Source organism: Leptonychotes weddellii, chromosome 6 (genome assembly GCF_054177405.1).
Source record: "Leptonychotes weddellii isolate Sample4059 chromosome 6, ASM5417740v2, whole genome shotgun sequence".
Lineage (NCBI taxonomy): Eukaryota > Metazoa > Chordata > Mammalia > Carnivora > Phocidae > Leptonychotes > Leptonychotes weddellii.
Window position 1 is genome coordinate 49,023,505 of NC_138374.1, and position 26,901 is coordinate 49,050,405.

The 26,901-nt window shown below is 57.4% G+C and overlaps 1 protein-coding gene across 1 annotated transcript; it reads left to right on the forward strand.

Moving 5' to 3' along the window:
- The first annotated feature begins 65 nt into the window (after positions 1-65).
- On the forward strand, positions 66-26,651 carry SPOCK2 (SPARC (osteonectin), cwcv and kazal like domains proteoglycan 2). Its single transcript, XM_006731154.3, has 11 exons — positions 66-514; positions 14,181-14,189; positions 14,516-14,561; positions 14,824-14,938; positions 16,224-16,338; positions 18,216-18,330; positions 18,726-18,845; positions 19,302-19,520; positions 21,110-21,172; positions 22,603-22,740; positions 22,890-26,651. Exons 1-11 carry the CDS (start codon positions 326-328, stop codon positions 23,033-23,035), a joined length of 1,275 nt encoding a protein of 424 aa, XP_006731217.1. The 5' UTR covers positions 66-325; the 3' UTR covers positions 23,036-26,651.
- Positions 26,652-26,901: the final 250 nt, after the last annotated feature.

Consider the following 26,901-nt stretch of genomic DNA (forward strand, 5'->3'; position numbering starts at 1 on the left):
TCTTTTTTTTTAAACCAGGTATGATGATGTCAAACGTGATGCTGATGCTACAGTTACAGACACAGCCCCTGCTGGCGCAGCCTCTCTGATTCTCTCTCCCTCTCCGCGTCCAGCGCTGGGCTTTTTCAGACAAGTGCATCTCCTAACCAGGTCACATTTCAGCCGCGACCCACTATCCGTCTGTCACCGGAGTCAGACCGCAGGAGGAGGGCGGAGGAAGACGACGGCGTTTGCTTCGCCAACCGCGGGGTGGGAAGAAGGACATTAAAATCCTGCAGAAGTCAAGACCACCCCCCACCCAGCTCCCGGTCGGACCCTGACCACGATGCGCGCCCCGGGCTGCGGGCGGCTGGTGCTGCCCCTGCTGCTCCTCGCCGCGGCCGCCCTGGCCGAAGGCGACGCCAAAGGGGTCAAGGAGGGCGAGACCCCCGGCAATTTCATGGAGGACGAGCAATGGCTGTCGTCCATCTCGCAGTACAGCGGCAAGATCAAGCACTGGAACCGCTTTCGAGACGTGAGTCTGCAGGGCCGCGAGGGCCAGGGGCGCGGGTTTGGGGAGGAAGGCTCGGAGCGGAGCCCCGGGCGCAGGGAGCGGTGGCGGCACGTCGCAGCCAGCCGCCCCGCAGCCCAGCCGGCTGACCGCACCGAGAGTAAACAACGCGCACCCACCCGCTCCCGCCAGCCGTCGCCGGCCCAGCTCGGCGCCCCCTCCTCGAAACCGCCCCCCCCAGGCCCGGGACCCCAAGCCCTAGAGCCGCCCCGGGCGAGTCCCGGGCAAGGAGTTGCTCCGGGGGCGCGCGCTCCAGACGCGGTCTCCACTGCAGGTCGGGCGCCGAGAGGGGCGCGGGATGCAAGTCGGGGTGCAGGGCGGGAGGGGTGGGGACCCTGGCTGCGGCTGAACCCCCGACCGGCTCCCCTCCTTTTTTGGTGGAAAAAAAAGAGGCCCCCCAGGCCTGCCCCCAGCCGGGTGGATGCTGCAGGCTCCACATACGGGGCACTGCAGAAGGGGCAGGTCTGGGTGCGGCCGGCCGGTAGGTAGCATCGTCTTGCGCGAGTGCCCTCTATTCCCACCTTGGGCTTTGGGGGAGGGAGGACAGAAGGGGACAGAGCCCTTGGCTGGGGCTTTGAGTTGGGGATGGGGGGAGGTGTCCTAGCAGTCCTCATTAGGCGACATGGTGAAAGGCGTGTCCATGATTGGGGGCAGGCGACGGCAGTGAAAATAGCTGAGGCCACCTCCGGGTGGCCACTAGAGCCAGGTCTGGGGTCCCCGTGCAGAGTGGCGCGAGATCATGGAGGTTGGTTTTCCAGGAGCAACCTTTAGTGGGGAGCCGGGCCTAGAGAAGGCAGAAGCTCCGATCCGGAGGAAAGACTCCGCAGCCCCGTGGGCTTGAAAAGCAGAGGGGAAAGCCCAGGAGCTGGGTCTGGGGTCCCTTTGGGGACGGGGACGCCTGCCCGAACCCTGGCTTAACCTTGGGCCGAACCTAGCCTGGTGGGGGTTGGGGAGGCGGCTGCGGACTAGCCGGGCTTGCTGCAGCACTTTGTTTACGAGCACCTGTAGATCAGAGGGGAAACCGGAGGCTGCGTTCCCAGAAGGGGGAAGTAGGAGCTGGCGTGGGGGGGGGGGGGGGGCGGGTAGCAGAGGGCGTGGCTGGAACCCAGAGAAGGGGGCCGGGTGTGAGGTGGAGGATGGGCCCGGATGTGGATGCACCGGAGGAGAAGAAGGCTGGTCCTGGCCACCTAGTGCTCTCAGATGCCTGCCAGTTCCCAGAAAGCCTCTAATACGACCCCAATTCTCGTTTTTCATTTGCCAAGTTCCCTCATCAGGCCCACCTGGTACAACACTGGCCACACCGTGACCTTTCTCATCTTCTCTTAAATTGTGTGCATGCAGAAGTTCCTTAGAAATGTGTTTAGGGGCGCCTGGGTGGCTCAGTCGTTAAGCGTCTGCCTTCGGCTCAGGTCATGATCCCAGGGTCCTGGGATCGAGCCCCGCATCCGGCTCCCTGCTCAGCGGGGAGCCTGCTTCTCCCTCTCCCACTCTCCCTGCTTGTGTTCCTGCTGTCGCTGTGTCGCTGTCTCCGTCAAATAAATAAATAAAATCTTTTAAAAAAAAAAGAAAGAAATGTGTTTAAAACGCACATACTTCATATGCTCACCAGCAAAATGATGGGAAAAGGCAGAGATATGGATCTTTTTGTTATCGTGAGACAAGTGACAGTTTCTCTTCAAAGTCTAACCGGTAGGTTGTAATTCATCAGAAAGGATCGCATGCAGCCAGGTCATCTGGGGCAGAGGGGCCTGGGCCCCAGTGTAGGCAGTTTGCCCCACCCACGGCTGGTCCCTGCAAGGGAGGCAGGAGTCCCTGCAAGGCCTTTTCTGAGGCCCCAGCAGGCCCAGCACAGATTAGCTGCAGTCTCCTGCCCCTGCCTGGGAAGCAGCCCCACCACAGCAGCGAGGGGGCGGCAGCAGGCTGGTCCATCCCAAATCCATGTGTCACCGGTCCAGGCCTCCCTCTGACTAGCCGGCTGTTTGATCTTCCAAAGTGGGACTGGTGAAGGTCAGAGGGAAAAGAAATGCTTATCAGAACAGTAAAGGTTTAAAAATAAAGATGCCTCCCCATCTCCCTTTCTCCACCTGCTTCCAATAGCCAACTCTGTAGGTGAGGATAAATAACTGACTGCTTGACCCCCTGGCACAAGGCTGCCCACCTGTCTTCCTGTATTGGTGCCAGCCATTTCCTCCTTCCTCCCATGCTCATCAGAAGAAAGGATAGGATTCACCCCATAGGATTCATGGAAAGCTTTAGGGTATGTATTAATTTGGGTGGCCTCAGGCTTTTATAGGGCAGATGTCCTCTAAAACCCCATTTAAGGTAGCCTTGGCTGCGGGAAGACAGGATCAGGGAGAGAGGAGGCCAGGGAAGGCTGGGCAGGAGGGTCTGGCTCTGGGGATCCATTGGCAGCTTCTGCAGAAGGGCAGGAGGCTGCTAGCTCAGAGCCACTGCATTGCACAACTCTAGAGGTGCCACAGTGTGATGGTGCCCCCTGGAGTTGTGCAGTGCTCACACTGTCTACAGGGACTCTGCCAATACTACAGACACTTCTCATCCCTCCTCTGTTAGTAGACGCCCCACTTTCTACTCTAAAGCCCGAAGGCCCTCTCGTTGGGCACAGAAGCAAGCATAGGGCTTTATATACATTTCATCAGGCTAGCTTTCTTGAAAATGTGTTCCTTGGATCCTCAAAGGGGAGACGGACGTCTTTTTGAACCTCTAAGGTGTTGCCAGGTTGTACCAGAACCTTGTTCATAAGCACAAAATGGCGCAGGCCCCCAGTTTGCCTGAGTAGAAGGGAGGCAAGAGGAGTGGAATGTTCTTGGGCATAGGATGGAGGAGTCAGTACTGTAGATTAGGGGCATGTCTCATTAAATGGTGCCGACTGAATTGAGGGGGGAAGATGGAGGGCATCATGTGGAAGAGGTCAGGAGGACAAAGAAGAAGAAAGCGTAGGCAGGTGCTCCAACCTGGAATTGGTCTGAGCTGGTTAGGGGGGGAGTTGAGTTTAGCATTCTTTCTCTGAGCGCTAGGATTATAGGGAGGCAGGATTTACCAGCAGAGTAATCCTCCCCTCCAGTGGGTGCAGGGTTGCGCATCCTGTGCTGGGGTAGATTTCCTCTAATGCCCAGTGCCTCGTGCCAAGGAGGAGAGAATTTCATGCCAGAGGAGAGGGGGAGGTTGTGATCTAGCTGTGCCCTCCCCTGGGCAGGCCTGGGCCTTTCAGAGGCCTGCTCCCTGGGGCTATTATCTCCGGCTTCACTCCCTGCAGAACCGGGTGGGACTTGACTGCTGGTCTTCGGAACAGAGCATCCAGGGCCTCGTAGATAGAGACGGACACGTGAGAGGAGCCAGGCCCATTACACAGCATTCTTCCGGGCAGGCTCCAAGAGCCGGGCGAGGCAGCACTGAATGTTCTTTTTCTTCTTGGCTCTTCTTCCCTACTTTGTACTCCACTTCCATTAAAATTTCATGAGATTGACGGGCGTCTCGCACGGTGCCTGGCCCCCAGGAGGCACGCAGTTAACGTACGTTGAATCACTGATTGCAGTGAGCGCTGGCTTACAGCTGGGGTCCCTGCAGTAAACACGTCCCTGCATCGTCTCTCGTGCCCCTCAACCACCCTATTTATCATTCGTCATGATCCATGCATTCCGCGGTTGAAGAAACGAAGGCGCAAAGAAGTTAAGTAACATACCGCAGGGCCGAATAGCTAGAAAGTGGCCGAACTGGGATTTGAATCCAGGTCATCTGGTTCAACTCTGCTTTTCAGGGCACTCGAGGCCTAACCCTTAGGGACAAATGGGAAGGAAGAGTCTACCCTGAAGAACAAAGTCTACCCCAGCTTGTGCCCTTGGAGCCTCAAGGTTGCCCTGGGCTGGAGCAGCACCTCTTAGGAAGGTGGGCCAAAGCCCTCAGTGTCTTCAGCAGCCCGCCACCAGCCTGCTCCCCACCCCTTACCCTAGCGACACCCCAAAGGCAGCTCTCTACCCAGGAGAGGCAGGAGTACGGTGTGCTGGGAGAGCCCTGGCCTGGGAGCTGGAAGGCCTGGGTGTGGGTTCAGGCTCTGCCACTGGCTGGCCACATGATGCCAGGGACGTTGCCTTCCCTCTCCGGCGGGCAAGGAGACCAAAACCGATGCATCAGCATGGAGGCCTTTCGTCACAGGGCTGGAGGGCATCCATTTCAGGCAGGACTCCCCAGCCCCAAGCCCCCACAGAAAGGTACCCGATGGACCATCATCTCTGGGGCTGGCCCCAACGCGCCTCAGTCTCCGTGAGAAAGACACTGATGTGTGTTCCCTCATTCCCTGCAGATCTGAGCATCTCCCCTGCACGAGGGGCTTCACCTTGATCCTGGGGCCTGGCCCGGGAGAGTAGTGCTTGCTGGCTACTCATGACTCTCAGATTTTTATGATCACCAAGTAAGCCAGTAACAAGGTTTAGCCACAAAGGGGCTCCCTTCTCCCCGCCCCTCCCCTGTCCCCATACCACACACCCAAACCAATGCAAGTGTGGGAATGAGCAGCACAGATGTTTGTAAGTGTGGGTGCGTGAGAAGAACCCCAAACTGGGTCAGAATGGATTCCATAACTGGGGCTTGGGGATGGGAAGGTGAGTCCTTCCCTGGCATCCTCCTCCATTCTGATTTTGAATCCTCTCCCAGCGGGAAGGTCTGGCATCTCCCAGAGCCGTGTCAGCATGGTGAGGGACTCTTGAACACCCAGCAGGGCTCCAGCCTTGGGGAGAGAGGGAGGGAAGAGCACTCTTTACCTGGAGAGGCTGTTGTGTGGTCCTCTCACCTTCCAGGCAGGCTGAAGAGGGTGGAAGATCAACACCACCCCCTCCCATTCTCCAGAAGGTCAGAGGCTGTCTGGAAGACTGGAAGAGCTCTCTCCTACCCCATGCCCCAAGGGCCCTGGGAGAACACTCAGCTTGTCTTCCTCATGAGAGGACAGAACTAGCTGTGTGACCTTGTGAGAGCCACTTCACGTTTCTGGCCCTTGATTTTCCCAGGGGCTTAATCGGCTGGCTGAACAGAAGCCTCTACAGAGCCCTTAGCGTTCTATGACTGCAGGAAGATGGTACTAGAGCCAGTCCACAGCCTCTTCACCTGCAGACATACCCCCCCCACCCCTTCCACAAGCTGGGCAGTGGGCAGCACCAAATCAGGATAGGGTGTATATTAGCCAGAGACAGGGAATGCTGAGGAATGGGGCCTAATGGCATCTTGGGGCGAGCACCAGGAGATCGTCATCCTACCCTGCATAGGCTTCCCTGCAGGTGTAACATGGTCTTTGGGCGTGGATGCACCACTGTAGCTCACTAGGCCCAGCTGCGGGAGGTAGGGCGATGTGGTTCTGGAAATGGGACAGCCTCTTAGCTCCTAAGAGCTCAACCAGCGTTCATTTGCAGGTATAAGCCCCTCCCCCGGGTTCCTGCGGTATTTATTGGTCAGAAAGTCATTTGGCACACCTTAGTGCTGCCTCGTGGCCTCGCTTACACTTGCACTTGTATCTGGAGAGTGCTCCGACTGGTATTTTAATGTGTGCTTAGCACGTTCCTCCCATAGTTACCAAGCCCCTGAGGGCAGGACCTGGGGTTAGACTACTTGTGTACCTTACCTCCCTGTCCTTGGAGCATTGCACAGGCTGTGTTGTGCACACTGTAGGTGCTCAAGATAAATGCATGCATTATGGAATGTGCCAGAAAGGATCTCAACTAACTCGTCCTGTGATCTGGGGAGATCTCTTTGCTCTTTCTGGACCCTGAAATGTGGAGACAGTCAAACTAGAACCCTGGCACCCTGACTCTCCAGTGATTCATTTGTAGGATAAGGGAGTGAATGACATCTTGAAGGAAGGTTGTCCCCTTGCTGTTCTTCCGCCCCTGTGTCTGTGGGCCTGGGCCTGGCTGCAGCCAGCTTCCCCCTTTCTGCCTCCCACTCATCCTCAATATGCCTACGGAGCAATCCATCCACCTCTCAGGCCTGGGAATAGGTAAGCACAGGACTCCCACAGGTGGAGAACGGATTCCCCAAGGCAGGGCATCCTGCCCCTCCAGCTCCCTTCATCAGAAAAGAGGTCAAGGCTTCACTCAGCTGGAAGGACGAGCCAGGCCTGGCCAGTGCCTTACCCCTGCCTGAATGCAACCCTCTGGCTCGTGTTCCCTTGCACAGGCTGGAGCACATAGAAGAGTCTGAACTTACTCAGGTTCTTTCCCCGCTATCCTCAGAGTTCTCGGTTTGCAAGAGCTGGGAGAGTAGAACTGTGCAGCCTCAGCGGCACTAAGCCCCTACCTTTTCCAGATGGAGACGCAGACCCAGAGAAGTGCAGGCACCCGAGAACCCTTCTCCCTTCTCAGCCCAGGATTCTTTCCCCGCACCATGCCTGTGTTTCCGCAGAGGTTTAAATCCTTAATCTGGGCTTTAAATCCTGCCTCCCCACTCATGTTCCAGAAGGGAAAACAAGGTCTCAAGGCAACTCAGAATAGAATTTCAGGGCCCATCTCCCTGTTCTCTGCCCTTTATGGCCCCCTGAGGCTGCTGCTTAGAACCAGAAACCCAAGGAGGGTGGGGAGGAGGATGGCTGAGATGCCCCGAGTAGGGGAGAGGTCAAGCCCATGGAGTGGGGGCATTGCTGCTTGCATACCTGAGGCCAGGGGGAGCCCCTGGCATGCTGGGAGTGATAAGCACATTTTTGCCCTCCAAGGAAATTCCTCCAAGGGGTGGGGTGGCGGGGGGAGACCGAGAGTCTCCCAGATGCCTGTCTCCTTCTGTTTGTGCAGGCCTAACCCAGAGCGTCTGCCACCCCCTCCCAGAGGGGGACAAATATTTAACAACTGCCCCTGTTTTCACGTCCTCCACACGGCGGCCGCAGCCTCCTCAAGGTGCCTTCTGCCTGGGCATGTGACGGAGGTGTCTGTCCTCAGCTGAGAAGGAGCCTAGATAGCCCCCCTTTGGCCCCTCCCCATTCCTTTCTGGGCTCCTCACTCTGTGCTCCTCTGGCTGTTTGCAGGGAGGGACGAGAGAGGCCCAGCCACAAGTGCCCCCACTCCTGGGCCTTCTCCAGGGGCCTGGGCTCCATCGGAGGCTCCCTCACCTGAGGAATGAGGCAAAAATAATGCCGGGCACAGGGCCTTTCAGAGGTTGAGAGAGGCCTGGCCCACTTCCATTGTTAGAGGTTCTTGATCTAGTAAAAAATGAAGAAATGCGATAGCAAGATTGCAAAAGTTGTGCTTTATTGAAAGTCTCATGATGAACATCTCATCCTGTTGGTGTGCCTCTGTCTCATTTGGTGACAATGTCAGAAGTCTATACTGGAGGGCCCTGATGACCGTGAGATCCCAAAGTGCCTCTGGCCCATCCCTCCCTGAGGCTCCCACCGTGTGTGCCGAAGAACCCAGGCTTTGGTGGTCCGGTTTTGTGGCTTTTGAAGTCTAGAGCTTCATAGTTCATCCAGTCCTCTGAGACATTGCCCTGGGTCCCTCCACAGCTCAGGGAGGAAGGCAAGGGAGTCAGCCCGTTTCATAGATGAGGAAGTGGGGCCCGGGGGCCCGGTCAGGGCAGTACTGGAGCCTGCAGACTTGCTGGCAGAGGCAAGGCCAAACGGGGACCCCATGCCCTGATTCCGGACAGTCTCCCCATCACACTGTGATGCAAAGAGGCAGCGGAGGTTTGCCCAGGTGCTCTTAGTCCAATCAATCAGGGCCTTGAGGGGCTGCTCTTCTTTGGCTACAATCACTGCAGGGTCCCGTCCTCCTCAGCAGATGGAGAGGCTGGGAGAGATTGGGTTAATTCAAGCTGTGAAGTGAGCGGGTGATTTGGGTGCTAATTAAAATGACAGGAAGTAAACAGCGCTTGGAAACACCCAGCATGTGCCCCCTAAGCCCGGCTAGGCCTGCGCACTTGCCACCATCTCTCCCCCAGCTTGGCACAGTGGGCCCCGTCTCCATGGCAACCGCGCTGAGCCGCAGAGATCAAAGCAGGAGATGGGTGAGCTCCAAACCAACCAAACCAGGGGCTTAGGAAGGGGTTTCTGGGAAGCGCCTGGGGAAGGCGGTGTCCAGGTGTCTTTCCCCGCCATAGCCAGCCCCTCCTCTGGCTCCAGGACACCCTGCTGAGGGCTTGGAGCAGAGCTGGTGCGGTGGGTGGAACCACCCCCAAGCTGGGATCGGACCTCTGGGTCCAGCCCCTGGCCTGGGACTTTCCTCATCCGCTAAAGTTTATGGGTTTATGGAGCAGCCCGGAGCCCTGGTTAGGGACACAGATTCTGGAATCACAGTGCTGGGGGTGCTAGTACTCTTCTGCTGTGCAATTGACATGTGATCCTGCATAAGTCACTTCACGTCTCCAAGCCTCGGTGTTATCATCTGAGAAGTGGGGATAACAATAGTAATTTTTCTCTTGGGGTTGTTGTAAAGAGTACCAGAGCCAATGAATATAAAGTGCTCAGCATGGGCGCCTGGGTGGTTCAGTTGGTTAAGCGACTGCCTTCGGCTCAGGTCATGATCCTGCAGTTCCAGGATCGAGTCCCGCGTCAGGCTCCCTGCTCAGCAGTGAGTCTGCTTCTCCCTCTGATCCTCCCCCCTCTCATGCTCTCTCTCTCTATCTCGTTCTCTCTCTCAAATAAATAAGTAAAATCTTTTTAAAAAAAAATAAAGTGCTCAGCACAATGCCTGCCACGTGGTAATTGCTGAAAAGATGTTAGCTGTTATCAGCAGTATTTTTACTATGGGCTAGGTGCTGGGCATAGACGAATGAATTTTATAGGGTGTCTGCCCTCCAGGAACTGGCCATCTCAATCGGGCGAAGCAACAGCATTGCGTGATGTAAGTGGGACAATCGGCCTGAAGGAAAGCTGGGCTTGGGGCTGCGTTAGGGAAGATGATGCCCGAGCTGGGTTTTGAAAGATGAATAGAAGTCCTGGAGCTGGATGCAGATACACATCCCGCATGAGGAAGAAGGCTGTGCCGAGGTCTGGCCATGCTGAAGCCTCTGCTGGAAGGACATGGGGCTGGCATAGCCAGGAACAGATCGGGAGAAGATGGACTTTCTTCTGTAGGTGACAGGGAACCAGTGAGGGTTTTGTTTTTTTGTTTTTTTAAAAGATTTTATTTATTTGACAGAGAGAGAGAGAGCACAAGCAGGGGGAGCAGCAGACAGAGGAAGAAGCAGGCTCCCCGCTGAGCAGGGAGCCAGATGCAGGACTCCATCCCAGGATGCTGGGATCATGACCTGAGCTGAAGGCAGACGCTTAACCGATTGAGCCACCCAGGCGCCCCAGTGAGGGTTTTTAAATATAATATTTATTGTAGTTTTTCCCCTTCATTAGAAAGTAAAACATATTCACTGGGGCACCTGGCTGGCTTGGTCGGTAGAGCATGTTACTCTTGATCTTGGAGTTGTGAGTTCAAGCCCCGCGTTGGGCCTAGAGCTAACTTAAAATTTTTAAAAAATATATAAAAATTAAAAAAAATAGAAAGTAAAACATGTTCACATTTTAGAAAATTTGGAGAATTGGGAAAAGGCAGAAAGATGTCAAAATTCTCTATTTCTGTCCCCCGGAGGAAATCACCATTAATTTTTTTGGTATGAATCCTTTGTACCTACTAACCTTTAAGATTTTTTTCAAAAATGAGAGTGAAGTATATTCAGTGAAGGGTTTTAAGGTCGGGATTGTGTCTGGAAGGATCCCTGCAGCTGCAGCGATGTGGAGGACAAAAGACAGGGAGACCCCCGGGGACACCACAGACTTGAGGCCCTCACTGGCAAGGCGGGACGGGGAGGGGACCCAATGGGGGGAGGGCCGGTTGGGGAGAGCTGGGTGGGGTGGACAGGATGTGGGGATGATAAGGGCGGCCTTGGCCTCACTCTTGTCAGCTTGGAGAGGGTGCTGTGATGAGCACTCCAGGGGAGAAGGCTGGGAGCCCGGGTTCCAGTGAGTCAGCCTGTGCCTCGCGCACTGAGCATCTGCTTTGTGTGAGAGGGAGGGAGTAGCTGCTCTTTTTCCTCCCCGAGGCCCCATGGTGGAGGTGACGATGCCAGAGGAGATGAAGAGAGCATTTTTTTTTTTAAAGATTTTATTTATTTATTTGAGAGAGAGAGAATGAGAGCACATGAGACGGGGGAGGGTCAGAGGGCGAAGCAGACTCCCTGCCGAGCAGGGAGCCCCATGCGGGACTCGATCCAGGGACTCCAGGATCACGACCTGAGCCGAAGGCAGTCGCTTAACCAACTGAGCCACCCAGGCGCCCGAAGAGAGCATTTGAGACCTAAGATGCAGAGCCGGCAGGACCCCACCCCTGAGAGCAGCCCGGGACCCGTGGGAGCTCTGGCAGCTCTATCGCCTGGAAGGTGCCACTGGACTCAGGTGGCTCTGGGCAACAGGCAGTTGAAACGCTCCGCAGGTGATTCTACTGTGCAGCCATTGCTGAGATCCACATGGCACAGAGGAGGGCTCTCCAGCCCAAGGCTGCAGAGTGAGCCAGGCTGAGAGCGGTCTCTGCGTGCAGATTGCTCCCCACCCCTTCTGCACCCCCTTCTCAGTGCAAGACTGTTCCTCTCTGAGTGAGAGAGGCCTCCGCTATGCAGGCCAGGTCAGCCAAGGAATCCTGGTTTGGCTCTTCTTCTGTCTTCTGACCCTTGGCCAGGTGCTCTGCCTCTCTGGGCCTCAGTTTCCTCCTTTCCTATGGGGTTGATCCTACTGGTCCTGCCTGCTTCACCGCAGGACCACTGTGCGGAGCACCGCTGGGCACAGGGGGTGGTCACGGCGGCTGAAACCAACCAGGTAAAATAGATGTGCTCTTTCTTTGCCCAGAAATGCAGATCTCGGCCCAGGACCCACCTTCCCTCTGGCCTGGCCCTTGCTCCAGAGCACTGGAATGGGCTCTTCCGAATCCTTGTTTCTCAGGGGAGGACATGATCGATGGGCAGCAGAGCACGGACAGAACCAGGCCCCCTATTTCCTGAGAAGACCCTAGTGCCTTTATGGGACCATTTGTCACAACTGCTAATAAGCCCACTCGGGTGCCATAAATAGACACCATTGCATTGAAAGGCATTATTCACACTTGCCAACTAACACCTCCTTTTCAGCTTATAGATGGTGCCTGCCCACACCCGACCTCAGGGGCCCCTAAATGTGTCCCTGGGCTCTGCCCCCATGCTGCCCACAGGACCTCGTCACCCTTCTCCGAGGGATGCCTCAAGGGCGGTTCTCCTCACACCGCACTGGTCTCCGCTGTCCCTGGGGCGGGGAGCGGGGAGCTCTGCCTTTTCCACATGCAGGAGCTTTGCATGGGGCCTCTCCCTGCCCATTTCCTGCTCCTCCACCAAGAGTCCTTGGTCTCTTCTGCTATAACAGCTTTTATTAGGTGAGGGCTTTCTGGACACCAGGTACCCCTGAGACGCCACCTTTAATCTCTGAGGAGTTTCAGGAGATGGGTGCTGAGTTCCTAAAGGTCAAGGTGTGCTGGGAAGGGGAGTGTGGGCACTGTGTGACCCCGGGCCCTCTCTTTTCCTCATCCCCCTCTCTGGCTGGCTGTTCCCACTCTCCTGGAAGCGAGGGCTTCTCGGACATGTCAGGGGTCGGGGTGGGGGGGCGGAAGGCCTGGGCAGAGTGAAAGGTTAGGAGAGAGAGAAAGAGGAGATGGACGAAGAGATGCACAGAAACACACACGAAAGCAAGACAGGGAGGGCAGAACTGGTGCAGCGAGCCCCTTGTGGGGAGAGGTCTGCTGCTCTGTCTGCCCTCCTCTTCCTCCCCAGCCCTGCCTCGCCCTGTCTCTCTCTGTGGAAGAGACAAGAAGGCCAAGCCTGAGGGAGGGCCTTGGCCCCCAGTGTGAAAACTGGGGGCTGCTCACAGAAGTGGGCTTTGTTAACCTCATTTCTGGATAAAAACCATCTGGCATTGGGTGAGCTGCCTCGAAGTGTCCTTGTTTCCTACGCACACCCAGTGTGCACTGTTCCTCACACGTGCGTGCATATGGACACGTGCTCACAGATGGGACTTGCACACCTGCACATCTACGTGCTCTAGGACATGTGCTCACGGGTGTGCATGTGTGCACCTGGGGCCCTCACGAATGCACATGCAAGGGTACACACGTGGCCACGGCGTGCTCTACCTGGGTGTGATGCCCACTGCCTGCTTGTTCCTGGCCCCTTCCTGGCCTTTGCCCAGGAGGCCGTGTTGATAAAGGCCCTTGTCCCTGCCTGTTCCTCTGATGCTTGTCAACTTCCAGGGGAGATGTCAGTGGCCCCGGAGCCCTTAGGCTTTCAAAGCACTTGTGGATGCCCTCCTTTGTGCTTGTTGCTGCCCCCATGCGGGAGCCCTCTGGTGCAGCAGCCCCAGGTCCTCTTCTCTGGGCCGGACAGGTGTCTGGCCCCCTCCCACCCCCACCCCACAGTGTGGCCTCTGCCTCCCATCGCTGCACAGCTCTGATCCTTGGGTGGCTGGGACTCAGGATGAAGGGCGCAGCTGCACGTGGCTCCTCATGGCCCTTGACCCCCCGGCTCCCGGAGCCCCATGCAGAGGAGGCCGGCAGCTGGCTCCTTGGCACAGCCAGATTGCAGTCCCGAGAGGCCGTCTCCCAGCCTGCCTGGTGGAGCTTCCACCCGGAGCGCCCTGGGAGCTGTATGCTGGTTGTCAGCAGCCGCCTCTGCCCCATGAGGGCTAGTGGGGAAACCAGAGGGGGCTGGGGATTTGGTGCCAGGGAGCTAGGCTGGGTGTGAGCTGCTCTGCCTCTGGCCACAGCGGGGTCGTGGGCCCCGGGGAGGCCCCTGTGGCTGGAGCAGGGCGAGCAGCTGTCTCCGGGTGCCTTAGGTCTCGGAGACTGTGTGTTGTGGCCAAAAGGGAGGTCTGTGCTGGGCGTCGGGAGACCGGGGTTCTGAGACACTGGGATCTGGGGTGGGTCACCTCCGGTCTCTGGGTTGTTTGGCCTCTCCCGCACATACAGAGGGCTGGGCCAGATGATCTCCGAGGGCTTTCTCAGGATCTTCTGAATCTGAGGATTTGCAGCTGGGCCATGGGAACCGGGGAAACCAGTGACATTGGGAGGAACCGCGGCCCCCCTTTCTCTCAGTGCACCGTCTGGCCCCTACAGCAAAGTCAGACCTGGAGTGAACAACAGTCCCCGTGCAGTGGAAGAGAGCCCCCCGCCCTCGCCACACTCACAGGGTGGCCGGTGGTGGGGGAGGGGACTGCCAAGGGAGGGACCCTGGCAGAGGGAGAGAGGGGCATTTCTGGGCGTGAGAACCACTGTTCCCGGGCAGTATGGGTCCCTTAGACATCTGTCCTAATGGTCGGGCCAGGGCAATGGAGAGATGGGACCTCGCCCTCTCAAAGTCATGCGCCTCACCTCCAGTGCTCCTAGAACCAGCCCTGAGTGGGGCCAGGCCTTAAGCTCCCTGTAGTGAAGACACAGGAATACTGTCGTCCAGTGGGAGGCCATAGAGCTTAGAGGACCGTCGCAATCCGAGAGCATTGCCCAGTGCCTGTGGTCACATGATGAGGCCCGCAGAGCTCTGGGACCACACGGGCTGAGGGTGGGCATCACACTAAAATCCCCATCTCCTTCTCTCCTCCTGCTCCATTTCCCGGGGCCTGCTGCTGCTTCCTGATCCCCAGGAGGTGGAGGTGAGTACTGCCAGGGGGCCCCACACCCCACCCTCCTCTCTTTTCCCTCTCCCTGACTTCTCCTTCCCTGCAGCACCCAGTATGGGATGGAGGGGTAAGGAACATATGGGCGAGGCTGGAATAAGGATTTAGGGGGATAGAGTTCTGGGGGAGCTGCTGGCAGAGCTTGGGGGGCCAGGGGTCATCTGGGTAGCCACTGGGGTGATGGCAGTTAGCATGTGGGAGCAGGTCCAGCCCTCCTCCCTCCTGGCCCTGGAGTTGAGCCTTGGCTCCAGGATCTAACTCTCAGCCCTTCCCTTCTTCCTCGCCGCCCTGTCCTTCCTTAGGATGACTACATCAAGAGCTGGGAGGACAATCAGCAAGGAGATGAAGGTAACGTGCCCCTCCTAGGTGAGGGACTATGACTGACACCCGTGAACACTTGAGACCCGCCAAGGGCACGTGCCAACCATGGCCTTGCGGGCTCTGTGGGAGCCGGGCCCTGATGGGAGTGGGGCTTCTGGAGCCGAGGAGCTTTGGTTCTCAGGGCTACTGCAGAGAGGAGCTTCTCGGCTCAGAAGTGGGGCTGGGGGCTTCCTGGGCTCTCTGGCACTGATTTCCGGGTGACCTGTGTCCTGGCCCTGTGTCCCGGCAGCCCTGGACACCACCAAGGACCCCTGCCAGAAGGTGAAGTGCAGCCGTCACAAGGTGTGCATCGCCCAGGGCTACCAGCGGGCCATGTGCATCAGCCGCAAGAAGCTGGAGCACAGGTGAGGGGCTTGGGGAGTGGGGGTTCTGGGGGCGTTGCTTAAATAGCAAGGGCTTGCCTGATCATCTCCTATGTGGCAGTTACCTGTTGCTGCAAAATGACCTACCCCGAAACTTTGTGCTTCAGGCAACAAATGTATTATCTCACTCAGTTTCTGAGGGTCAGGAATCTAGAAGTGGTTCTCTTGGATGGTTCTGGCTCAGGGTCTGCCATGAGGTTACAGTCAAGGTGCTGGCCGGGGCTGCATCATTTGAAGACTGGATTGCTGTTGGCTCTAGTCATAGACTTCTCTCCATAGGGATGCTTGAGTGTCCTCACAACATGGTAGCTGGCCTCCCCTCAGCGAGGCATCCAAAGGAGAGAGAGAACAAGGAGGAAGCCACAATGTCACTTATGATCTAGTCTCGGAAAACATACGTTCTTACTTCTGCCACTTCTCTTTGATAGGAGCGAGTCTCCAGGGGAAGGGAATTACACTCCATCTTTTGAAGGGAGGAGTGTCAAAGAATCTGTAGACATATTCTAAGACCACCATGCTATGTGAGATCCATCACCAAGCAGTGTGGGACTCAGGGAAAGGCATCTCCCCTCTCTGGGACTCGGTGTCCATATCTGTAAGACAAATAGGTTGGCCCAGATAGTTTGAGATTCTTTCCAGCTCTGACATGCAACGACTTAATGAAATATTTAGGTTGTAGCTCCTGAGGCTTGCAGAGGAGGGAAAGGTGTTAGCTCCAGCCCAAGGACAAGACCTGCCAGGATCCAAGACCCCTGGAAAAGGTCTCATTTCCCTCCCCTCTCTCCAGGAATCCAGGTTTCTATGTGAACTCTTCCATTTTGTAAATGTTGGTGAAAAACTCAAAGCCAAGCACCTTTGGGCGCCAAACAGAATGAGTCTCTGGGCCAGATACGGCCCACGGGCCATCAGTTTGCAACCTCTGATTTGGTGTGACCCCTTATGCAAGGTGCGACTCCTTTTTAAGTATTGCAGTCAGACCCGGAGTTGCTGCCTGAAGGCCCTGCTGGACTCGGTAACCACAGGAGAGGGGTAGCTGGGGGTCTGCACCCTGCCCAGTCGGCTCCATCCGCCCTTAGGAGCCGGAGGAGGGTCTGGCTGGGGCTGATGGGGAGGGTGGGCAGGGGCAGGGAGGAGGCTGCAGGTGCTATAGATCACCAGGGCCAGCTTCCTGTTGGAGCCAGTCTCTTGAACCTTCCCTTTGTGTTTCCCTCTCTCATTTTTGCCTCCACCCCCCCCCCGTGCCCTCCCCATCCCTGTCCTCCTGTAGGATCAAGCAGCCTGCCCCGAAGCTCCCTGGAAACAAAGAGACTATCTGCAAGCCCTGTCACGTGGCCCCGCTCGCCTCAGTCTGTGGCTCGGATGGCCACACTTACAGCTCGGTGGTGAGGAGCTCTGGCCCCAGGTGGGGGGCGGGATGGGGAGCTGGGTTGACACCCGAAGCCATGGGGAGCAGAGAGGACAACGAACCAGGGCCTCCGGCGGGGCTCCCAGGGCTGACACAGGCCGGGTGTCCTCGGTCAGTGTATGCAGTGTGGCTGACCATAGAAGGGACACCTGAGCCCTGGGCTGGGGCTAAGAGTCGGAGCCAGACCCCACCCCCGGCCTGACGCAGGTGCAGGTGGGCAGTGGGGCTTGAAAGATGCAGGTGGGCAGGTAACTGCGAGTCAGAGCAAGTGAGGTAAGTCAAGAAAGTACCCAGGGCTCTGGAAGGAAAGAGCCATGTCATCCAGTTGTCGGGGTTGGGGGTTGACGGATGGAGCTTTCCGCAGGCAGATTTCCACCCAGAGGGGATGGTGTTCAGCAGCAAGCACCAGGCATTCTGGGGCAGGAGAAAATAATTCTCCATAAGACAACCATGTGGGAGGGAATGGTGGTTGGGGGGGAGTGAATCCCTACCTTATAGGAGTGTTATGAAGGTTAAGTGAGACATTCGTGAAAGCATTTTATAAATTCTAAAGGACCGTAGAAATGCAGGTGCTAATTGTGAATGCTGCTGCTAGCCACCAGGGGTTGAGAGTTGCTTGGTTTTTGGAGGGCACTGTCAGCTAGGGTTGGGTTCTAGGGCTTAGGAACCCTTTCGGGGTGACATGCAGATTTATGAGTCACAGTGTCACAGGCTGTGGGAAAGGGGGAAGTTCACCGGGAGGGGAGAGAGACTGCGCCAGAGGCTGAGGGCAGAAGGTGCACTGGGAGGGGCGCCTGGGTGGCTCAGTCCTTAGGCGTCTGCCTTGGGCTCAGGTCATGATCCCAGGGTCCTGGGATCGAGCCCCGCATGGGGCTCCCTGCTCGGCGGGAAGCCTGCTTCTCCCTCTCCCACTCCCCCTGCTTGTGTTCCCTCTCTTGCTGTGTCTCTCTATGTCAAATAAATGAATAAAATCTTTAAAAAAAAAAAAAAAAGAAGTTGCACTGGGGAGGCGGGAGGGAGAGGGAGGAGGAGAAGAGTGCTGTCACACAGTCCCAGGGCAGAGCGAGATTTGGGTAGGAAGCTGTGTTCTGAGGGTCACAGAGCTGTCCTCCTGGGAGGTATAGGTCATCAGGAGGTCTGGCTTCCATCCCCGCCCCTTGGCCTTGGGCAAGTCACTGGGCCTCTCTGAGCCTCCGTGTTCTCTGCTGAGCAGCCAGGGACCAAGGGAGATGCTATTAAACACTACGACCCCTTCTCATTAGCTGTCATCCCACGGGGATGAACCAGACAGGACCAGGGAAAACACTTTAAGGGCAAGGAGTGGATGAGACCCTCTCCGAGGCCGGCTTCTGCAAACAGCTGTGGCAGAGGGTTTTTAGTAAAGGCAGGGAGTTAGCAGCTGTGAGCAGAGAGCAGGTGGCTGTTGTCCAGAGAGCTGGGCGAAGCCCATTGGAGGTAACCGTGGAAAGACCACTGAGGGAGGGGCCAGCAGCCAGTTCCCCGGGGACCAGGGAACTGTGGTAAGAAGGAAGATAGGCCAGAGGGCCAGGAGGCAGCTAAATAGGGGAGGTGGGTGGGTGGGGGTAAGGACGTGGGGGAGACTGGTGTCCTGGGAAAGATAAATGTGCAGAGACGTTAAGCTGGTGCAGACCAGGGTTCATGGGAGCCCCTGAATCCCTGGGAACCCCTTTCCAGGCCTGCTGTCCCCCCAACACTATGTACCTTTGGCCCCCCAGAGGAACCTGCTGTCCCTCCTGTCAGATGTGGCTGCCTGGTAGGCTCGAAGTACCCCCCTACAAGTAGCCATGGGTGAGCCCCCCCCAGTCACACAACCCGACCTTTCTTCTCATGCAGTGCAAGCTGGAGCAGCAGGCCTGCCTGAGCAGCAAGCAGCTGACCGTGAGATGTGAGGGCCCCTGCCCCTGCCCCACAGAGCAGGCCTCCCCCTCCGCCACCGACAGCAAGCCAGGTAATGCTGGTGCTGGGCCCCAGCCAGGCTGGGGGAGCCCTCCCTGCCAACATCTCCTGGGGTGCCTCCTTCAGGGCTCTGGGATGCTAAGAGAGGTTCACAGAGCAGGAAGGGAGAAGTGGCGAAACCAAGGACAGGCCTGAGGACCCGTGGGGCTGGAGGGCTTAGGTCTCAGGTATAGGGAGCATGCGCTGTGTGGTTTAGTGCTAGGGACTACGGGGGGAGGAAGATGGGAGAGGATGGGAGGGGGCGAGGGGGCCTTTGATTTCTCACTCCCCTTCCCTCCTGACCACTGCCCAGGGTCTAGCCTGTAGGGCAGCATCCCAAGCTGAGACCATGCTGTGCTTCACCCCACCTTCACCCACGCCCCTTTCTCCCCATTCTGCCGACTGTAGAGACCTGCACAGGTCAAGACCTGGCTGACCTGGGGGACCGGCTGCGGGACTGGTTCCAGCTCCTTCATGAGAACGCCAAGCAAAATGGCTCGGCCGGCAGTGGGGCCAACCTGGCCAGTGGTACAGAAGCTGCTTGCTCTGCCTGGGTGGAGGGAGGGCAATGGGGCGACAGGTGTACCCTGAGCCAGCCTGCCTTGTGTTCCCTCCTGCCAGACCCTGAGCCTCGAAAAGGGCCTAAACCTTGGAACAAGGAGAAGGAGACTTCAACTAGACAGGAGGGGTTTGGGTTAGCTATTGGAAGAACTTCTACAAGTGGGTGGAAGGAGCTTAAACCCTAAAATGGGTAGCCAAGAGAAGGCAAGAAATTATCTTCCCTGAAGGGCTTTCCAAACAGGGTTTTGAATGGCTTAGGTGCAGTCCTGTGTAGAGGCAGAGGGTCCGACCTTCGGCTATTCTTGAGTTACATTCTGAGCTGCCCTGACCCTGACCCTGAACAGATGGAGAGGTGGAGGGATGGGTGGACAGATGGATGGAGTGGTTTACCTTGAGTGTGCCTGAACCTGGCCTTCTCCCCAGGGCTGGACAAGAGCCTGGGAGCCAGCTGCAAGGACTCCATTGGCTGGATGTTCTCCAAGCTGGACACCAGTGCTGACCTCTTCCTGGACCAGACCGAGCTGGCCGCCATCAACCTGGACAAGTATGAGGTCTGCATCCGCCCCTTCTTCAATTCCTGTGACACCTACAAGGACGGCCGTGTCTCCACTGCTGAGTGGTGCTTCTGCTTCTGGAGGGAGAGTGAGTGTGGCCCCTGGCTGGCCCCCCTGCCCCTCACCACAGACCACCTGCCCCTCGCTGGCCCCGCCCCCTCGTTGCCTCCCCCCGCCCCAGCTCACCTGCTTCCTGCCCTCTCCAGTGCCTCATCTGTTGGAGCCTAGGAAAACCAGCACTTTAACTCCATTCCTTGGCAATCTCCTTGGTGATCCAGATTTTGTGGGTCCTGAAGCATATGCACGTTGGGAAAGTTAAAACTATAAATGTGAAATTTCTAGGGCCCTTTGGAGCCTTGGAGAGGGCTGCTGGGTCCTACAGCTGAAGCCTATTGGCTTCTCAATGATTCCACTTCTGGGCACATCTCACATTATTTACCCCAAATCTGTGATCATCAGCTGTAGAGATAGGACATCATTTGCTAGCTTTCTATATCCTGAACCAGAGCTGGGCATGTGCTTGGAGACCATCCAGGCCAGGCGGCAACCGTCGTCAGTGGGAAAACCGAGGTTCCTGGGGGTCGGCGGGCCGGCCGGCCGGCCTGGAGGTAGGGGAGGCCCTGGTGCTCCGCCTCGGGTGTCCTGCCTGGTTCCCGCCGCGGTCGTGGGCTGGAGGCAGTACAGCCTCCGTGGCCTGAGGCCCGGCCTTCCTCAAGGGCTCCACCAGAGGCTGGTTTGGGACGTGGGGCAAGGCACTGAATCTTTCCAAGTTCGGTTTCTTCATCCCATTTGGGAGATACCACCTGTGTGGGAGACTGTTGTGAGGGTGAACGGAGAAAATCTGGGTACAGAGCACCGTGTCAACCACAAATCCATCTGCCGGTGTGTGGTATCTCGGTCACTTTTAGGGACCCTGCCTGCCCCGCCTTCTGGCACTTTCACCTTCCAGGTCTTTGGAGCTCATTCTGTCCATTCTGTACAGCAGCCAACTTGGGCAGGAGCTGGGGACTGATCTCATTTTACCATCATTCCGGCCTCTCGCTGGGAAGGGCTAGGGACTTCTCACGGTGACAGGTTAGTTAGATTTGGCTGCAATTACATCTGGGCGGCTGCTTCTTTTTTTTTCTTTTTTTTAAGTAGGCTCCATGCCCAGCGTGGAGCCCAGCACGGGGCTTGAACTCATGACCCTGAGGTCAAGACCTGAGCTGAGACCAAGATTTGGATGTTTAACTGACTGATCCACCCAGGAGCCCCTCTTTTTGAGCTTCTGTCTATCCTTCCCTCTGGTCTTATGTTTCCCCTTGGGTCTCTCCCCTGGGGAATCTGTGCACTCCACCTCCTCTTCTGGATCCTGTGTCTTCATCCCATGAATTCCCAACATCTCAGGGAGCCTTGGGCTTCTCGGGGCACCTCAGCCCATGCCACAGCCATGGAAAGGCCTCCCTCAGTTGGAGCTTTTTTCTTTTTTTTTAATCTTGCAGAGCCCCTATGTCAATTTTTGGGAACTTGGAGGGATCCGTGCATCCCATTACCACTGTGGGGCTTTCCCAAATCAAAGCCCGGGTATTTTCATCTTGCAGAGCCTCCTGCCTGGGCTTCCAAGCCTTGGGGGCCGCTCTGTGAGTCTGACCAGCACTATGGGATGGCCCCCATCAGAGACTGCTTCTCTCCCCACAGAGCCTCCCTGCCTGGTGGAGCTGGAGCGCATCCAGATCCAGGAGGCTTCCAAGAAGAAGCCAGGTGAGGGGGCTGACTGGGCTGGGCTTGGAGGAGGCAGGGGAGGGGTGCCCCAGGGTCCCCCTGAGGCCTGGAGACTCCAGCCCCTGGGCATTATGGAAGACGCTGAACCCAGAGGAGGCTGTGGCCTAGGAAGACAGGAAAGGGAACTCCCCTCCCATTCTTACCCTCATGGTGGGACAGGATCTCCCAAGCAGCCCCTCAATGAGTGCATTTTAAGCACTCATTTTGTGTCCATCCATTCTGGGTCTGGAGGATGGGATAACAGAAGGTTCCTAGAACCCTCCATTCAATTCACTTCAGTAGGGATGTATGTGCATAACTCAGGTGAGTCCCCTCTGTAGCAGATGTTCATGTCTGCAGCAAATACTCGAACGTCAGCCCCAGAGGGAACCGTAGACCCGGCCCAGGTCGGAACTGATGGGCGAGACAGACTTGGTCCCTGGTCTCAGAAAGCACACAGGCTACTTGGGAAAACACAACACAGAGGTTGACACACCAAAAAGACAGAACCACCCACGGTCGCTCGTGTACGTGTCGTGCCGAGGGAGAACACCGTGGGTAGAAGTTAGCCTGCGTGTGTGCGACGGCCTCTGGGGGACCTGGTGTTCAAAGGAAGACCTGAGAGATGAGAAGGAGACCGCCACGGGCAGGAGAAAGCTCGAGGTTCTTGGGAAACAGAAAGGAAGGGCCCACATGGCTGGATCATGGTGGCTGAGGGGACAGAGGGCCACGAGGCAGATCCCATGGGACCTTGTGGCGACTTGAGAGCAGCTTGGTATCTAACTGGGCCCACACGACCAGCGCACATGGGACCCAATGCTGGAACCACCCCACAGAGCCTTGTGGACCGAGAGCCCGGTGGCCTTCGGGGATGGGTGTTAGTGCTCCTTCCGCCCGGAAGCCACGGTCTTCCCTCCTGGAAGCAGTCCTCTTGGGTCTGTGTTCCCTGAGCGTGCTCACTGGGCCTCAGGGTGCCCGTCCTGTAGTGCCTGGAACTGTCATTTCGATGTGTGTCTCACCCGCCTCCCCGCAGGGGCAGAGTCTCTGTCTGCTCTCAGAAGTCTGTCGGGTGGGCAGAGGGGTCGCAGTTCCAGGGCCTGAGGGAGAGCGGGTGGGCCCTGAGGCTGAGAGGAGAAGCCTGGGCGTTGCTGACAGCCGACAGCCTGGCCACAGGATCAGCTGCAGGAGCGAGGGCGTTGAGCACTGTGACCTCAGGGGGGCAGCTTTTCCCGGCTCCAGTCGGTTGAGCCAGAAGAGATGCTCGCGTCCAGCCCTGGACATCTGGGCTTGTCGGGCGGCTGGTACCGGGGCTGGTTGCGCTCTGGTGGGGTCTGGACCCTTGCTCGTGCCCCAGGCTCCAGGGCCACCTCTCCGAAGAGCTCACGCCCCAAGGCGCCTGCTTTGACCCTGCTGGTTCCTGTCACATTCAGGAAGCTTCATCCCGAGCTGTGATGAGGACGGCTACTACCGGAAGATGCAGTGTGACCAGAGCAGGGGTGACTGCTGGTGCGTGGACCAGCTGGGCCTGGAGCTGACGGGCACCCGCACACACGGCAGCCCCGACTGCGGTAAGGGCCCGGCGGCAGCGTGGGCGCCCCCAGCCCCGTGACCCGTTCTGGGAGGGCTCGTGGGGGGCCTGGCTGGGTGCTCCCTGCTGGCAGGGCGGAGAGGCTGCCAGCGGGGTCCTAACCTGCCCCTCGGCTTGTTCCCCTCACAGACGACCTTGTGGGCTTCTCAGGGGACTTTGGGAGTGGTGTCGGCTGGGAGGATGAGGAGGAGAAGGAGACAGAGGAAGCAGGCGAGGAGGCTGAGGAGGAGGAGGGCGAGGCGGGCGAGGCGGACGACGGAGGCTACATCTGGTAGATGGCCCTCGGGGAGCTGTGGCAGGCCAGGGTGCCGATGGCCGGGGGAGACGGGCCAGCAGAGACCTGGACAGAAGCAGGCAGCTTACGCATGGATCCGGAAAATACAGTTGGAAGGACCCTGGCTCCAGCGGGGAGGACTGGATGTGTGAGTGTGCATGGCACGCGTGTGGCCTCTGTGGCCAGGACGTGTGAATGTGTGTGAGTGTGGCATGCGCTGACAAATGTGTCCTTGGTCCACACTGCTCCAAAGACCTCCTTGTTGTTTGCTTTCCATTTATTGTTGGTTTTAAAGTGCACACACCCACACACATACACCCACCACAAGGTCAAAACTGACGAAATGAGATGCCCCCTGCCATGTCCCCAAGCCCCCTCCAAGCCTGTCCCGACACCCTTGGGTTGCCCTGACTGGGGTTTCTTGTCTTGATTGCTCTCCTTGCTTCCAGCCCTGCTTCCTACTGCCCTTCCCTGCCCTCTCCCACCCCCCTTTTTAGGTGTCCCCATTGCAGAGAGGAGGGAAGGCAGGGAGCTGCCTGCTGGCTGGGGTCCTCCTGGAGCTGGGCCAGTGTGGCTGGGACACCCCCACCAGCCTCTGATGACATGGCTGGGACACCGACTACAGTGAGCCCTTTCCCTGTGCTGGACTCCCCAGCACCAGAGAAACTCTGCTCTCCTAACCCAAGCCCGTGGGAGCCAGGGTGGCGGAAGCTGAGAGGCTGGGGGAGGGCAAGGCCTGGCCGCCAAGCTGCTGAGGTGGAGCAGAGGGAGGAGGAAGAAGAGTGCAGATCTGGCGGTAGCTCTTAGGAGCGGAGGCTGGGTAGCCCTTGAGTGCCAGACCCTTGAACAGCCCGGCCCCTTCCTCTGGGCCTCAGGTGGGGGCCTGGTCTGGGCTGTTCCCTTGGAGGCAGTGGGCGGTGGTTATGCAGGTGGGTTCTGCCTGGCCTTGTGGGGCTCCTGCACTGCGCTTGTTCCCCTGGCCCCCCTGGGAGCCTGAGGATGAGGCAGCAGGTGAAGACGCTGGGTCTCAGCCAGGGGTGTGTGTGTGTGTGTGTGTGTGTGTGTGTCTGTGTCTGTGTATGTGCGCGTGCATCCACCTCCTCTCCCATCCAGACCAATTGGAAGCTTGTCCCTGAGACATGGGGAGGGAGAAGCAGTGAAAAGCTCCACCTCCCGTGGCCTTTCTCCATCTCTCCTCCAGAGGGCTGCACCAGGCCCATTTCCATCACCCTCCCCTGCCAGCGCCAGGACCTTCCCTCTGACCCCTCGGAGGGTCCCCTGAGGCTGCTCTAGTGGAAGCGCTTCTCCAGGCTCTGAAGTGTTCAGGAGTTGTGAAGTCAGAGGGGACAGGACTGGGGCCACACCTCCCTGTTCCCCCAAATCTCCTTACCAGCTGGGAGCCAGGATGGATGAGACCGGGCCCCATGTTTTGGGTTTCTTTTTGTTTTCTTTCCTAATCTGTCCCATTCTCCCCGTTGAAGCAAATTCCTTAACACTTTGGGTGAAGAATTTCTAACCTGGACCTGGGCCTCTGCTGCCCTTCTGTGTGTGGTGAGTGCAGTGTGTGTGTGTGTGTGTGTGTGAGCGGCTGTATGTGTGTGAATGTGTGTGAGAGCCTGGGGGCCATCCCCCGGGGGCCTGGGGTGTGAGGAGGGGTGGCTGTGTGGGGGCCCCGGGGCGAGGCTCCCTGGACAGGGCTCCAGCCAGTCCCTCCCCGGCTTCTGCAGCATCCGCTAAGTCTGTTGGACCTTATGGAAGAACCTCACCCTGTCTGCCCCTTTGACCACACCCCGGAGTCAGCATCTTCCCAGTCCTGTCCTGGGGAAAACAGCGAAACCACAGCTAGCCCCATGAGCCGCTTCTCATCCCGCAGCACAGGGTAGGGTGTCGCGCTGTCCCAGACCCCCCACGTCCCGTCTCCCCGCCCCACCCCCCACGGCTCCCCCTGCCCTCCCACCTCCTCCTTCTGGCCCCGGCTCAGTTCGGGGAACTGCCCTCTGCTCCCTGAGCAGCCGCCCCTCCGAGCTACTTGAAGCTTCCCGCTCTCGCTAGGATTGGAGTCTGTCTGTCTCTTCCCTCTGCCCCAGCTGAGGCTTCTGGAACTGTCACTGGGAGCGGCTATTGAGGAGGCTGGGGCATTCCGGGGTGGGGAGGGGGCAGAGAGGAAGGGGCACCCCTCTCTCACTGTTGCCCTCCCCTCCTGGGGGCACAAGCTCTCTCTGTGTCTCTGGGTCTTCTGGTTGTGCACGTTTCTTATGACCTTGTAAATATGTTGTAGAAAGAAAGCAAAAGGCGTTGAATTAGACCCTGGTGGGACTCAGGGGTCCAGCCTTGCCCTGTCTCTGAAGCCCCCACCCTGCTTTTCACCCCACTCTCTGAGACTGAGCCCCCCACCCCAGAGCTAGGACAAAGCATCTTGTTCCCAGGGGGCTGACAGCCTCCAAGGGACTTCTTGTCAGACAAGCTGCAGGCTTTCTCATGAGCAGGGTTGCAGGATGGGCCTTCCTTGGCTCCTCGGATTCATGCCCTTGACCAAGCTGCCTGCCACCCAGCTCCTGCCATGTCCCTCTACATGGATATCCTCTCTCTCCTGGTTTAGGCAGGCAGTGGAATTAGGGCTCTGTTGAAAAGAGCTCAACCAAATTTGAAGAGCAGTTTCTTGCCTGGCCCCGGAGCTGCCCATGGCCGCCCCAGGCCTCCTCACCCACAGGTGCTGGGAGAGATGGGTATGTCTAAGATGGCGGAGTTGGAGTTGGAGAGAACAAATGTGCCTTGAGAGACCACTCAGAGGGTTCAGGGTGATGGGGAAGGAGGCATGGCACTCGAGCTCAGGAAGGAGGAAGAGGAAGGCGAAGTGATGAGGGCACCATGGGGCATCATGACGGCCCCCTCTTGTCCAACTGGTGCTGTGACTGCAGGTGGTCAGTGGTCACACTTCGTTCCCCACACCAGCCCACCTGGTGTTAGTGGCCACCCATGCGTCTTTCATGAGCTCTGTCTGCTTCCAACTTCACCTCTGAGTGGGTGGGACCCACATGGGAACCCTCCATTTCACCAAAGCCTCACCGCAGCCCTTGGGGAGGACAAATGGCTAATCTGCTGACACCCGGCGCCATCGTTGTGAGGCTGTGGGCTGGCGGGGGTCAAAGGGAAGAGACACCGGGGGTACAAAAGGAGACTCGAGACATCCCGAGGAAGTCCCAAGCAGAGCAAACTGCTTTATAGCCTGAAGCCTACTTAAATTGTGTGATGTGCAATAACTGAGCTTAGAGTTAAGAATTGTGTTCAAGTGCTTGGATTTCCGTCTGTATATTTCAGTGCTGAAATCGTATCTTTCAGTAATTTTAGATGTCTTAAAAAAAATCGAAAAACAAAGTGTTAGACCGTGTGTGTGCACTGATGGGCACTCAAGCGTCCTGTGAGTCACCCCACCCTCTCCCTTTCCCTTGTGCCCTCAGTCCCTCACCCCTAGCCCCCCCTCCACTTGGGGACCCTGCCTCGTGTTGTCTTTATCTGCCTATTACTCAGCCTAAGGAAACAAGTACACTCCACACATGCATAAAGGAAATCAAATGTTATTTTTAAGAAAACAGAAAATAAAAACTTTATAAACACCACCCCCTGGCAATGTTCTGATTACTCTTTCCCTCGGTGTCATCTTTTACAAAAATGACATTCTCAGATGCGCTCCCAGCTACAGACACATGGTCGGCATTCTCCCCCTATGCACCTTCCTATGTGAGACCCCAGAGAGGGTGGGGCTGGGAGCGGGGGCCTGATCTGAGGGGAGAACCAAGAGCAACTTAGAAGGATTTTTGGTATTATTACAAATCTACGTGCATTCTGTATTTGTATATATGCCAGTAA

Coding starts and splice junctions, on each gene's coding strand:
- SPOCK2 (XM_006731154.3), top strand. CDS start 326: ATGCGCGCCCCGGGCTGCGGGCGGCTGGTGCTGCCCCTGCTGCTCCTC. Junction 14,562..14,823: donor CAATCAGCAAGGAGATGAAG/GTAACGTGCCCC, acceptor GTGTCCCGGCAG/CCCTGGACACCACCAAGGAC. Junction 21,173..22,602: donor GGCTTCCAAGAAGAAGCCAG/GTGAGGGGGCTG, acceptor TGTCACATTCAG/GAAGCTTCATCCCGAGCTGT.